General features: G+C 36.1%; 1 protein-coding gene across 2 annotated transcripts; it reads left to right on the top strand.

Annotated features, from left to right (window-relative positions):
- The first annotated feature begins 4,954 nt into the window (after window positions 1–4,954).
- LOC110455568 (AH receptor-interacting protein-like) lies at window positions 4,955–12,276 on the top strand. 2 transcript variants are annotated; one of them, XM_021505753.1, is made up of 6 exons: window positions 4,955–5,062; window positions 5,897–6,076; window positions 6,560–6,737; window positions 7,946–8,132; window positions 8,480–8,622; window positions 11,502–12,276. In XM_021505753.1, exons 1-6 carry the CDS (start codon window positions 4,964–4,966, stop codon window positions 11,702–11,704), a joined length of 990 nt encoding a protein of 329 aa, XP_021361428.1. In that variant the 5' UTR covers window positions 4,955–4,963; the 3' UTR covers window positions 11,705–12,276. The 2 variants fall into 2 exon arrangements, with proteins under 2 accessions (XP_021361428.1, XP_021361427.1); XM_021505752.1 differs by lacking the exon at window positions 11,502–12,276 and adding an exon at window positions 11,280–11,308 and having other exon boundaries at window positions 8,480–8,656.
- Window positions 12,277–13,313: the final 1,037 nt, after the last annotated feature.

Genomic DNA, 13,313 nt, shown 5'->3' with positions numbered 1-13,313 from the left:
CTTTAGGATTATTTATTTGTTTATAACTCTTATCATAATCAAGGTAAGGGTTCACCACTAAATTAAAATCTCCACATATAATACAAAATTCATTACTATATTCATTTATCACATCTATTATTTGCTGATAAAAACTAGGTGTATCTAAGTTTGGACCATATACTGTTATTAAAGTTACTTTTTTATCATTTATCAACATATCTAAGGCAATATAATTACCCTCTTTATCCTTTTTTCTTTCAGAACTTTACCTTCAAAATTATTATTAATTAAAATCGCTACCCCCTAGAGTTAGATTTATTTGCATTGTTATAAATTTGGAAAAAAATAAAAAATTACAAAAAAAAAAAGTTTGAAGAAAATCGGTTAACAGACAGACAGACAGACCTGCTTCTTCTTCTTCCATTACACGGATGAGAACTCCAACCTTGGAGTGCAATTGACCTGGGAGGTGGCACTTCAAAGAATATATTTTTCGTAATTTTTAGGTTTTATATTAAAACTATGTACATAACGGGGATGCAAAATTAGTAGAGAAACTGTTGGTAACCTTTAAGTGAGGACTTGAAAGAAGGTGATTCCTCACTGAGGGCCAGTGACGTTGGTAAAGAGTTCCAGGTGATAATAGTTCTTGAGGATAAAAGACAATTTGTAGGCGTCTTTTGTGGTAGATATTGTGTTTATTTTATGTGCCCCCTTGTTCGTCTGTCATCTGATGTGCAGTAATTATATATATAAGATGATTGTTAATTGGAACGATGTTATGCGAGATCTTGTATAACATTGACAATCTAGCGTTGGCCCTTCTTTGCGATAAAGATTCTAATGGTTTTATAAGGTTTGTCACACAGCCTGAATTTCTAAAAAAAATATGCATAAGTATGAAACAAGTTATTTCACGGATGTAAGTGCGCGGGAGGTCTTAGTGTGGGAGGAAACCGAAGGAAACCGGAGTAACCGCAGAAAACTCACGTAGTCGAGCCGCTGACCCCATACCTTTTCACGTCCGATTGGGGATCGAACCCCGGTCGCATTGGTGAAAGGCAAGTGCGCTATCCACTGCACCATCCGACCACCCATCGGTCATTGATTGAATGTGTTTGCCCCAAGTTAGGTCTGAACTCAAATTGACACCAAGATATTTATTAGTATCTACATTTGCTAAAATCTCATTATGAAGGGCATAATCATAATTAATGATGATTCTTTTTTTGGATACGTTAATAATAGAACATTTACTGGTGTTAAAATTAATTTGACACTTTTCTTCCCATTTTCTTAAGACTTAAAGTTATTGTTCAACTTAACGCAATCTTCTAAAGAGATTATATGTGTGTATAAATTATAATAGACAGTCATCAGCATATAGTTTTATATTACACGAAACTGAGTCGTCAATATCATTGAAGTATACCAAAAGTAGGAGATAGCCGAAAACTGTCCTCTGTGGGACCCAGAGGGGACAGGACAGCTATCTGTATCTATATCTGTAGTGTTAAGAAGAAAGGATCAAATCTGGTATATAATTCTTCGGGAGAGAGGCTGGTTACTCTAGTATTGATGTGTGAGAGCGTCTTTGAAACCGTCAACTGTCTCTGCGCCTATTACATTCTCACCAAGCTGGTTCCAATCAAGAACAGCTCGTAAAAAGACAGAATGTTTGACGTTTAGCTTTAGTCGGGATTAAGAAATCTGACCAGGTGATTACCGGTACCATATACATGTACCCCTGGTTAGCTTGAATAGCATCACTAGACGGTTTAGCTTGCGTCTGTGCTGTAAGGTTGGTAGACCCAACTCTTGGAACATGGTGGATACACGCCGTTCTATTTGGCTTCTATAGACCTTCTTGATTAAACGTGCCGCATATCTTTGAACTTTTTTCAAATTAATTTATGTTTTTTGTAAATAAGGATCCCAGACGACTGAAGCGTGTTATAGGGTGGAGCTGACCAGGGAGATGAAGGATATCTAATTCTGTTCCATTTAGTAAGACTAATGTGGTTCTAGAATTCAAAAACTGAGATATCCAAATACATGTATGGCTGATTATACCACAATACGTAAAAGCAGAGATATATAAAGCCATGTAGCAGATATACATCTTGTGTAGGCACTTGAGCAATTTCCTGAAAAAAATGCTATTTTCCCCCAGTTGAACGACAGCAGTTTATAAGTTTAATAAAATCAACCAATAAGTGTACCAGTGCGTATACAGAAAGTACGAAATTATATATTGAGTGGTAATAATTAATGTTAGGATTTTAGCAGGAGTTTTCATCTAATTTCCACTGACGACAATATTTATGAAATGATTTTAAAGAAGATTAATCACCCATTGTTATCCAAAATTCTATAAACTTAATTCAAATTCTTATTGGTGGGGAGAGAGGTTCTTGAAAAAAGAAAACACCGAAGCGTGAACAAAGTGAGAACTCAAAATCGATAAAACGAGGGTAAAATTTCAACAAAGGCATGGAGACCCTTAAAAATACAATGAACATAAGATCAGGTGTTCCGGAAGGGTAAATATCTTCCGTATTTAATATAGGTCAAATATAGGCAAATATAGGTCAAAACCTAGATATGCTACGTCCACAAAGCGAGAACTGGGTTAGTGACAACAAAACGACACTGATGAGCATAATCAACAACATCGACCTTCATATCACACACACTTGCCAATAGTCTTCATTAAGCTGCATCTTTGAAAACCCTGCATTGTAACTTTGTCCGTCAGCAGTATACATGTTATCATGATTTTGAAGTCTTGAAGTTATGGAGTGATACTATTTGCAAAAAACTCTTGAATACAGACCGAATCAACAGCAACATTGGAAGCAATGATGTTACTATCAAGAAAGAGAAAGATCACAATCGGAACATCAAAATAGTCACGCTGATCGAAGCGTAGTTTTAAGGGGTCTCTTTTCATTTTGTTACGAGTAAAGATTGAGGAAAGTGACTGAGGTAGAAAAGCCTGTAGTGTCCTTAATTTTAAGCTCGGGAAGGTACAGTATATAAGATCCACGCGGTCAATAAATATTTTATTCATGGACAGCATATTGTTGATATATTTGAATGTTAATTTAAAAGACTTGCAATTGGCTGAGTTATTTTTTGTCCTGATTGCTTATCAGATGAATTAAGACTCGTATGAAAACCAAAGTCGGCCAGAGGAGGGGCACAAATTCTTCCCATAGAAATGCCTACAGTCAGCTTACTGATGTAAAGTCTTGCTACCGGACTTAATAAAGAACTCAACCAGGAACTCAATCATTCTCACAATTTCAACATCTGGTTATTTATTTTAGACTTTGTGGTGCTTTTCACAAAATATGCTTTAAAAATTATTTACAACCATGTATTTATATCGCTGTTTGCCCTTCTTTTTGAAAAGAAACCTCTCATAATAAGAGAATGAAGGCGTTCCTTATGTTTGGTATAAGGAATGATAGTGCAAAGGGTCATCAAGTAAAAAAGCTTGATAGAAGAAACATTTTTGAGAAGATGATGTTCAAGATTGATAAAATGTTCTTTTGAAATCTTCAAATAGAACATGCGGAGTCACAATACAACTGTAACCCTGTTTAAATGGTAAGTTTGCATAAAGGCTTGGTTGAGCAACAAGATGAGCCCGCGACAAAATGTTATTTATAATTAAGGATTCTGGTGAAATTCCGGAGTCCAATACAAACGACGTACAGGTCCGTATCCTTATCATTAATTGGTATTCGGAAAGATTGTAATAGAAAAGCGTGATAAGCTAGTATTTCGTCTTTCGCAAAATTGGAAAGTGAATAGGTACGGTTACCATGGTTATTAAGCATGCCTAGTTCTAAATGGTCACCTTGTCGTAGTCTGCTAGCCTAACACGGACTCACAGGGACATGAGCATTTGTTACAGCTATATTTGGACATAAACTAAGGTGTTCAGAGTAATTTTACATGTTTTGGAGGTTTGAGTCAATTTTCGGTAAAAAATGGCTCACCCAATGATGATATATGTATATGAGTCTGGGGTGGTATTTTTACCCAAACCCCAACATGTGTAAAATTACTCTGAACACCTTAGTTTAGGTCCAAATGTAGCTGAAACAAAATATCATGTCCCTATGCTCCGACTGATATCATCGAACCACATCGGGGTAGGGTGGGCATTGGAATTTAAGAATGGCGCCCTATTTTGCGTAGCCTCGGAAGACGAGCCAGTTTTACTGATTTGGTGTCTGAACTTTTGATGTTTCGAATTCCCGACCACAAACTTATTCCCCGTTTGTTGTGGAAATATCATTTTTTAATGTCAGCTTGAAAGTTGTATTGCACTTATATGTGTTACAAGGTCTTTTTGTATGCGGAAAAAACACTTTCCCCTATATTGTGCTTGACATAATCTTTTATTTTAGTGAAAACACATTTTCACTTTTCAATTTTATGTAGACTTATTACGCTGACTAAAAATAAAAACTCGACAAAACTATGTGTAGGTACGTGTCTACTCGAGCAGCTACACCAACGTTTGTATTAGTGAAATTACAACTTAATTATGTTCATTAATGTACTATGAATATCAATTCTCCACCTTGGGAGTAAGACAGAGAGCCAAGGGCCAGACTTTAAAAAAAAATCTTACCCCGAGGGCTGAGATGTTTCTCAGTGCCTTATCCCCAAGGTGGGGAAGGATTATATTAATCGCAGTATGTAACTGACCATAGACCAGAGACGTTTATATGTCACTGCATAGACCTAGGTAGCTGTGAGAAAAAATGTCTTGTGTAAATTTGACACATTTGTTTTTCGTAGACAAACAAACATAGATCAAATCTTAATGTGGGTAGCAAAGTGTCTCTTTTTCATCTGATAGGCAAAATTGATCTAATAAAAAATAGAAAGTGCAGGCATCTTTAACATGCTTAGTGTAAAGGGAGATTACTCCAAATATTTTTGAGAAATATAAACAATCATGGCTGACGTACTGGCTGATTTGCAGTCTAAAGGCATTTTCAAGCGAATTCTGTTTGGAGGCACTGGTGACTTGCCACAATTTAAAGATGGAACAAAAGTGTGATCATGTTTATTTAATTTTCTCTACGCTCGGCAATGCTTTTCAGCCTTTCATACTGAAATGTGTATTAATTTTACTGTTTCCACTTGACATATTCATATTGGATCATCTTGCTCTACTTACAGTACTTAGACCGAATTTTTACCTTCATACCATCCATATTATCCATTGTATGTCTGAAAAGCTTAAAGACATTAACTCCAGTTCTACTAAACATGTGTAAATTGTCGAGAATTATGACATTACAAAAACAAATACGGTGGTCAAAAATCTTTTATGATGTTTCATGTCCAAAATTATAAAGGTTTTGATCTGTGGACACAAACCTGCTCCAAATATTTTTACTTACATCACACACCATATCAATATGCACTTTTCTGTTACACATATATCAAAGTAAAGGATGCTCAGTGCCTCGGAACAGCTGTGTTCTCTGCATTTGTCAGGGTTTGATTCTGATAAATATAACCAAAATGTGAACCTTCTGTGAACCGATATGCTGTTTCCCCCCCAAAAAATATAATCTAAATGCATAAAAGGAAGGTCAAATAATAATGAAAGATAGTTATTGATCATAATATAACAGATATTTCCTACTCATCTGGTGTTTGTGTAGTCAATAAACTAATATAGATCTAGAGCTATGTTTGGAAAAATTAAGGTTAAGTTGAAATTTTCTCTGGCCTTTAACCCTGTAAAGATTAATGTGTATTGGTTATATAAATTTACTTTACCTGTGTATTTATGGTGAATTTAATAAAAAAAAAATGTACACCATAACTATATTATGTACTATAAATGCTCTACATTTTTCTTTCGCTTTTCCATCAGTTGTACTTTCACTACCGCACAACCAAGTGTGATGATGAGAAGACACTTCTGGACGACAGCAGAAAGCATAGCAAGCCTATGGAGCTGATTGTTGGTAAAAAGTTCAAACTCGAAGTTTGGGAGACTTGTCTAGTCACCATGAGACAGAAGGAGGTGGCTGAGTTCGGAGTGACCACAGCTGTAAGTAGATAGCTCATTAATGTTCCTGTAATTTGTGAACGTTTCAGTTGGGTATAGATGTAACATATGAATTGCAGAGGTATGCTATATCTTACTCATTAAACCTACTATCTGTTTTAGAATTATCTTCCCTAAATTAAATCTAATAATTAAATCAGAATTGTCTAAGCTTTTGTTCACAATTATTTTGTGTCTTTAACATGCTTTTGATCATTTAATTAATCAAGTCAAAATTCACATTCTTAAAAGTAAAATAGAAGTACCAGTATTATATATATCTCTTTTAGGAAAGGAGTTGCCTATTACAGGAGGGCATCAGATGTCCTTCTTAATTAAGCACTCCTTTTGTATTTATTCCTGAAATGTGCGTATTTATACCTCTTTCTAGTGAGAGATATATTTCAGCAGATCTAAGGTCATCTTTCTCAAAATGAAAACAGATGTGAAAATAAATTTAAAGATAATTTTCAATTTATGCTTCAGCATGCTGCCTCTTACCCGTTAGTGGCAAAGAGTTTACGGGATATTTTTGAGAAGAATGGTGCTCACTCAAACACACCAAAGCACTGTTGTGGTATGATGGCTATGTCTGAAGAAGGAGTAGGCTACCCAGACCTCAATGAACTCATGAAGACGCCACAGCCCCTCATGTTTACCCTAGGTATATTAGTAGATGAGTGATATTTAAAAGTAGACCATTGGAAAACATCTAGACACATGTAATTTACACATGTTACTGAGTACCATTTCAAATTTATGAGCGTGGAAGAATAAGATTAATACTTTCATGGGTTTAATTTTTAGCTCATTGGTCCAAAGAGCTAAGTAAGCTTATGCAACTGCCTAGCATCTGTTTTCAGCTTTTCCCTTAAAAGATTGCTAGTCCAGAACGACTTAAGACAGTGGCTTCTCCTGGGAGCAGATGGGTAGGGCCTAATAGGGAATGGATTGATATTAAAAAGACTACATGTTAACCTTGGATGAAAGGATTGGAAACAAATTCAGCACAGATCATCCCCGAGCCCAGATATTGGCCAAGGCAGAGTAGAGGGGATGGCTCCCCTCACATCAAGGTGATGTTCTGCCCCTATTTCTTTTATTGGCTCAATAAAAGAAATAGGGGCAGACATATTTTTGACTAGTCTGTTCCAATAGATGAATGTTAACCATACTCGTTACAATTATCAATCTCATGATTACTGAACAATTGCTTTTTAGGCTGATTTGAAGTCCAAGAGGGATGTCTGGGTTTATGTTGGGTTCTGACTTGCTGAGATATTTTTGACTTCTCAATTTTCATTTTGACATTTTTGACAAAACATTGTACAAATGTTTATCTCGACTTAGTAATTCATAGAATTTGTTATTATTTTTACTTAGGATCAATTCCTATTAGTGAAAGATAGCCACCTGTTATCTGATTGGCTGAGACATTTTTCACTTCTCCACTTTCACCATGCAAATGATAACTAAATACATGTATAAGTAATTCTCTAATGATCCTGAAGAGTTGCTGCTAGTTTTTACGATTGCTTATCGTTTATTGGTGGATTTGAAATCCAAGATACCAAACCATGCCTTTGATTGGCTGAGTTATTTAAGGCTAATACAAAATTCCATCTAATCAAGTTTAACCAAATGTTGTACAAATGTTCCTGTCATTGCTGTTACCAAGTGTCCTTGTTAAAATTTTGGGGTTAATAAGAAATCTGGTAACTAAAGATTCTTTGTCGTTTTAAAATTATTATTATTTCTTTTGAGTGTTGAGCAGAACCAGTTCAAACCAAACCAAACCTATCTGATTATAATCTGTCTTCTGTAGCATATACTTACTCTCCATAGCAGTTGATGTTTTTGGGATATTTACAGAATTGCTAAAAGTGGAAAATCCAGGAGAATATGAAAAAGAATCCTGGGTTATGACAGAGGATGAGAAGTTGAAGGCTATTCCAAATCTGAAGGAAGAGGGTAACGCCTACTATAAACAAAAACAGTATACCGAGGCCGCTGAGAAGTATGGGGAGGCTCTCGGTATGCTGGAACAGCTGGTGCTCAAGTAAGTACAGATACAGTGGGTTCAAATACTAAAACAGCTAATCAATGTATACTTGGTGAAAGCTCTAAATGAAAAGAAAAAGGCGGCTTTCCAAAAAACATAACACTTGATCTGTTTTACCCATAATATTCCATTCAAAGACCTCTGTACATTTGAAAAAAATCTAGAGTTTGGAATATTTTTTCCTGAATTATTTATAAAAAAATCCTTATGTCACACAGATATATTGAAAAGTTCATAAATTTAATTTGAAGATGGTTAAGATGTGTCATACTGACTTTCTAAATGTAAATTGAAGGTAATGTATATGTATTGCATTAAAACATACTGACACTTTTTTGTTTCAGGGAGAAGCCAGGTGAAAAGGAATGGGATGAATTAGAAGACAAGAAGACTCCATTTTTATTGAACTTTGCTCAATGTAAACTCCTGCTAAATGAGTTTTACCCTGTCATAGAACACACCACCACTGTCCTCGCACGCGATCCAGGTATGTTTTACGACAGTGTACTCACATAACCCAGGTATATCATGTTACACTCTGTACTCACCCATAACCCAGGTATGTTTTACAGTGTACTCACATAACACATGTATATCATGTTACACTCCAACACTGTACTCACACATAACCAAGGTATGTTTTACAGTGTACTCGCATAACACATGTATATCATGTTACACTCCAACACTGTACTCACACATATCCCAGGTATATCATGTTACACTCCAGCTCTGTACTCACACATAACCCAGGTTTATCATGTTACACTCCAACACTGGACTCACACATAACACAGGAGTATCATGTTACACTCCAACAATGTACTCACACATAACACAGGTGGATCATGTTACACTCCAACACTGCACTCACACATAACACAGGTGTAACATGTTACACTCCAACACTGTTCCTCACACATAACCCAGGTATATCATTTTACACTCCAACACTGTACTCTCACATAACACAGGTGTATCATGTTTCACTCCAACACTGTACTTACACATAACACAGGTGTATCATGTTACGCTCCAACACTGGACTCACACATAACACAGGTGTAACATGTTACACTCCAACACTGTCCTCACACATAACACAGGTGTAACATGTTACACTCCAACACTGTCCTCACACATAACACAGGTATGTCATGTTACACTCCAACATTGTACTCACACATAACACAGGAGTATCATGTTACACTCCAACAATGTACTCACACATAACACAGGGATATCATGTTACACTCCAACACAGTACTCCCACATAACACAGGTATATCATGTTACGCTCCAACACTGGACTCACACATAACCCAGGTATATCATGTTACACTCCAATACTGTACTCACACATAACCAAGGCATGTTTTACAGTGTACTCGCATAACACATGTATATCATGTCACACTCCAACACTGTACTCACATAACCCAGGTATATCATTTTACACTCCAACACTGTACTCCCACATAACCCAGGTATATCATGTTACACTCAAACACTGTACTCACACATAACACTGGTTTATCATGTTACACTCCAACACTCTACTCACACATAACACAGGTGTATCATGTTCCACTCCAACACTGTACTCACACATATATGACATGATATTGGCTTGTAATGTGTGATAGCAAAATTAGAACTCCATGACCCGTTCAAAGTCAATCTGCGCGTCCTTAGGGTTCCAAGCTCCAACATGTGCCTTCGCTCGCCGAAACAGAGCCTTCACGTTATCTACAAAACATTTAGAAAATATCTATCATGTTTAATCCGTCACAAGTAAACTTCAGGACTAAAAACAAAATTGGGTTGTGTGAGCATATTATGTATAAAACATACCTAGATTGTCTGTGAGTACAGTGTTGGTGTGTTATATGATATACCTGGGTTATGTGTCAGTACAGTGTTGGAGTGTAACATAATATACCTGTGTTATGTGTGAGTACATTGTTGGAGTGTAACATGATACTCTGTGAGTACAGTGTTGGTGTGTTATATGATATACCTGGGTTATGTGAGTTCACTGTAAAACATACCTGTGTTATGTGTGAGTGCAGTGTTGGAGTGTAACATGATTCACCTGTGTTATGTGTGAGTACAATGTTGGAGTGTAACATGACATACCTGGGTTATGTGAGTACACTGTAAAACATATCTGTGTTATGTGTGAGTACAGCGTTGGAGTGTAACATGATACACCGGTGTTATGTGTGAGTACAGTGTTATGTTACACTCCAACACTGTACGCACACATAACACAGGTGTATCATTTTACACTCCAACACTGTACTCCCACATAACCCAGGTATATCATATAACACACCAACACTGTACTCACAGACAATCTAGGTATGTTTTATACATAATATACTCACACAACCCAATTTTGTTTTTAGTCCTGAAGTTTACTTGTGACGGATTAAACATGATAGATATTTTCTAAATGTTTTGTAGATAACGTGAAGGCTCTGTTTCGGCGAGCGAAGGCACATGTTGGAGCTTGGAACCCTAAGGACGCGCAGATTGACTTTGAACGGGTCATGGAGTTAGCTGACACATTAACAGCTGCAGTACAAAAGGACAGGTGTATCATGTTACACTCAAACACTGTACTCGCACATAACACAGGAATGTTTTACAGTGTACTCACATCACCCAGGTATATCATGTTACACTCAAACACTGTACTCGCACATAACACAGGTATGTTTTACAATGTACTCACATAACCCAGGTATGTCATGTTACACTCCAACATTGTACTCACACATAACACAGGAATATCATGTTACACTCCAACACAGTACTCCCACATAACACAGGTATATCATGTCTCACATAACCCAGGTATATCATTTTACACTCCAACACTGTACTCACGCATAACTCAGGTGTATCATGTTACACTCAAACACTGTACTCACACATAACACGGGTATATCATGTTACACTCCAATACTGTACTCACACATAACCAAGGCATGTTTTACAGTGTACTCGCATAACACATGTATATCATGTCACACTCCAACACTGTACTCACGCATAACTCAGGTGTATCATGTTACACTCAAACACTGTACTCACACATAACCAAGGAATGTTTTACAGTGTACTCACATAACCCAGGTATATCATGTTACACTCCAACACTGTACTCACATGACACAGGTATGTTTTACAATGTACTCACATAACCCAGGTATATCATATAACACACCAACACTGTACTCACAGACAATCTAGGTATGTTTTATACATAATATACTCACACAACCCAATTTTGTTTTTAGTCCTGAAGTTTACTTGTGACGGATTAAACATGATAGATATTTTCTAAATGTTTTGTAGATAACGTGAAGGCTCTGTTTCGGCGAGCGAAGGCACATGTTGGAGCTTGGAACCCTAAGGACGCGAAGATTGACTTTGAACGGGTCATGGAGTTAGATGACACATTAACAGCTGCAGTACAAAAGGAATTGAAGTCATTAGCAGAAAAGGAACATCAGAAAGATATGGAGGACAAACAAAAATTGAAAAAGTTGTTTAGTTGATAATATGCCAATGGTGTTTTATAGTAATTTTAATATTTAACACATTATATTTTACATGTAACCGGAAAGATCTGTTTTGTACAAATTGTCCTGAAACTTTAAACAAAGCAAAGATCTTCTGTAAAATGTACTGTAACTCTTCAAAGTTAGAATCTTACAACATTGATGATATATTTTCACATTTAAACACCACCACATGGCGTAAACTATCAAAGTGTGCCAAATTTATTACTTTGAGCTTTTAAATATGTTTTTTTTCAGAAATTCTGTCAATAGCCATGATTGGAACAGATATTCTGGGCTGTTTTTGTCAATAGATTTAACCTTTTTTTCTCAAATGTTTGAGCAACTCTCCAAGTACTCTATTTTCACTTTAACATTATTGATATGTTACCCCCTTTTTTAATTTCGAGTTTTTCCTTTCATTTTTATCTGTCTGTCCAAAGCACTTGTCCGGATAATAACTGAAAAATGGGTGATTGTACAGTTCAAAGTTCAAACTTAGTGTGTGGGTTTCCCTAGTGGATGCAAACAACCCTATTCCGTCTTTGCGTATTGCAGAGTTATCTTCTCTTGGGAGCAAGTATTTATTGTTCCGTCATTGGTCTGTGTGGGAAAATTACGTCGTTTTCTCAAAAATGGATGACGTTATTCTCACAAACAGGTGACGTAACAATCAATACCTCCTCCCAAGAGAAGATAACTCTGCAATACGCAAAGACGGAATTGATTTTGGGCGTGGTTTCTTCAGAGGTACAACTCAACATTGGTGGAAAAGGAATTCTGCTTGGTTCCGTTTGTCCGGGAGATTACTCGATCAAAATTCAATTGGTTTATGGGTTGCTCTAGCATAAGTAAAGAACTCTACTGCACAATAAATGTAACTTGGTAAATAGTTATAACAGGGTTAGCTCGCCTAAACAAGAACTGTAATATTGTAAAAAATATTTTGTGTTTACAAAGTGTCATTGTAGAAGTATAGAGGACTGTAGTACAGGAACACATTCAGTCACTTACTGGTCTGTTTATATATATGGAGGTAGAGTAGTATCAGATAGTCTGTGCTCTAATTTAAGCCATATGACCAGTGGATACATTACCTGGTAATGCTGTGATCAAGGGAGTTTTCAAATGTGAAAATTTACATTTAAACAGTTTTAGTAGGTGTCTGTCTCAAAATTAAAAATTAAATACTCTGGAATTTTTCGTGAATTACAATACTTATGGACATGTTGCAATACACTTATGATTTAGCTAAAGGTTAAAGGTGTGATTGATTAAAATAGCTGTTGATCATATTACCATGATTAAGTTTGATCAGAACAGATGGTGTTCCTTTTTTATGATATAATGATGACTGCATAGTTATGGTGACATGCTTGTGAGTTGGTTAAAGGAACAACGGAAACTGTTTTTTTCCTTGTTTACTAGTAATTGTGTTGGAAGTAGTATTTTGGAACTATTTTATTCGTGATAATTTTTCTTTGTTAATTAACAGAAAAATAGTGATCCTGTGATATGTAAGCATCAAATTAACTGTACAGAGTTTAAACCAGACAAAAGTAAGAGATTTTAAGTTGGTAATTTCTTAAATGAAATCAAACAATCG

This window comes from Mizuhopecten yessoensis, unplaced genomic scaffold (genome assembly GCF_002113885.1).
Source record: "Mizuhopecten yessoensis strain PY_sf001 unplaced genomic scaffold, ASM211388v2 scaffold8299, whole genome shotgun sequence".
Lineage (NCBI taxonomy): Eukaryota > Metazoa > Mollusca > Bivalvia > Pectinida > Pectinidae > Mizuhopecten > Mizuhopecten yessoensis.
This window is presented reverse-complemented; position numbering and strand designations above follow the sequence as displayed.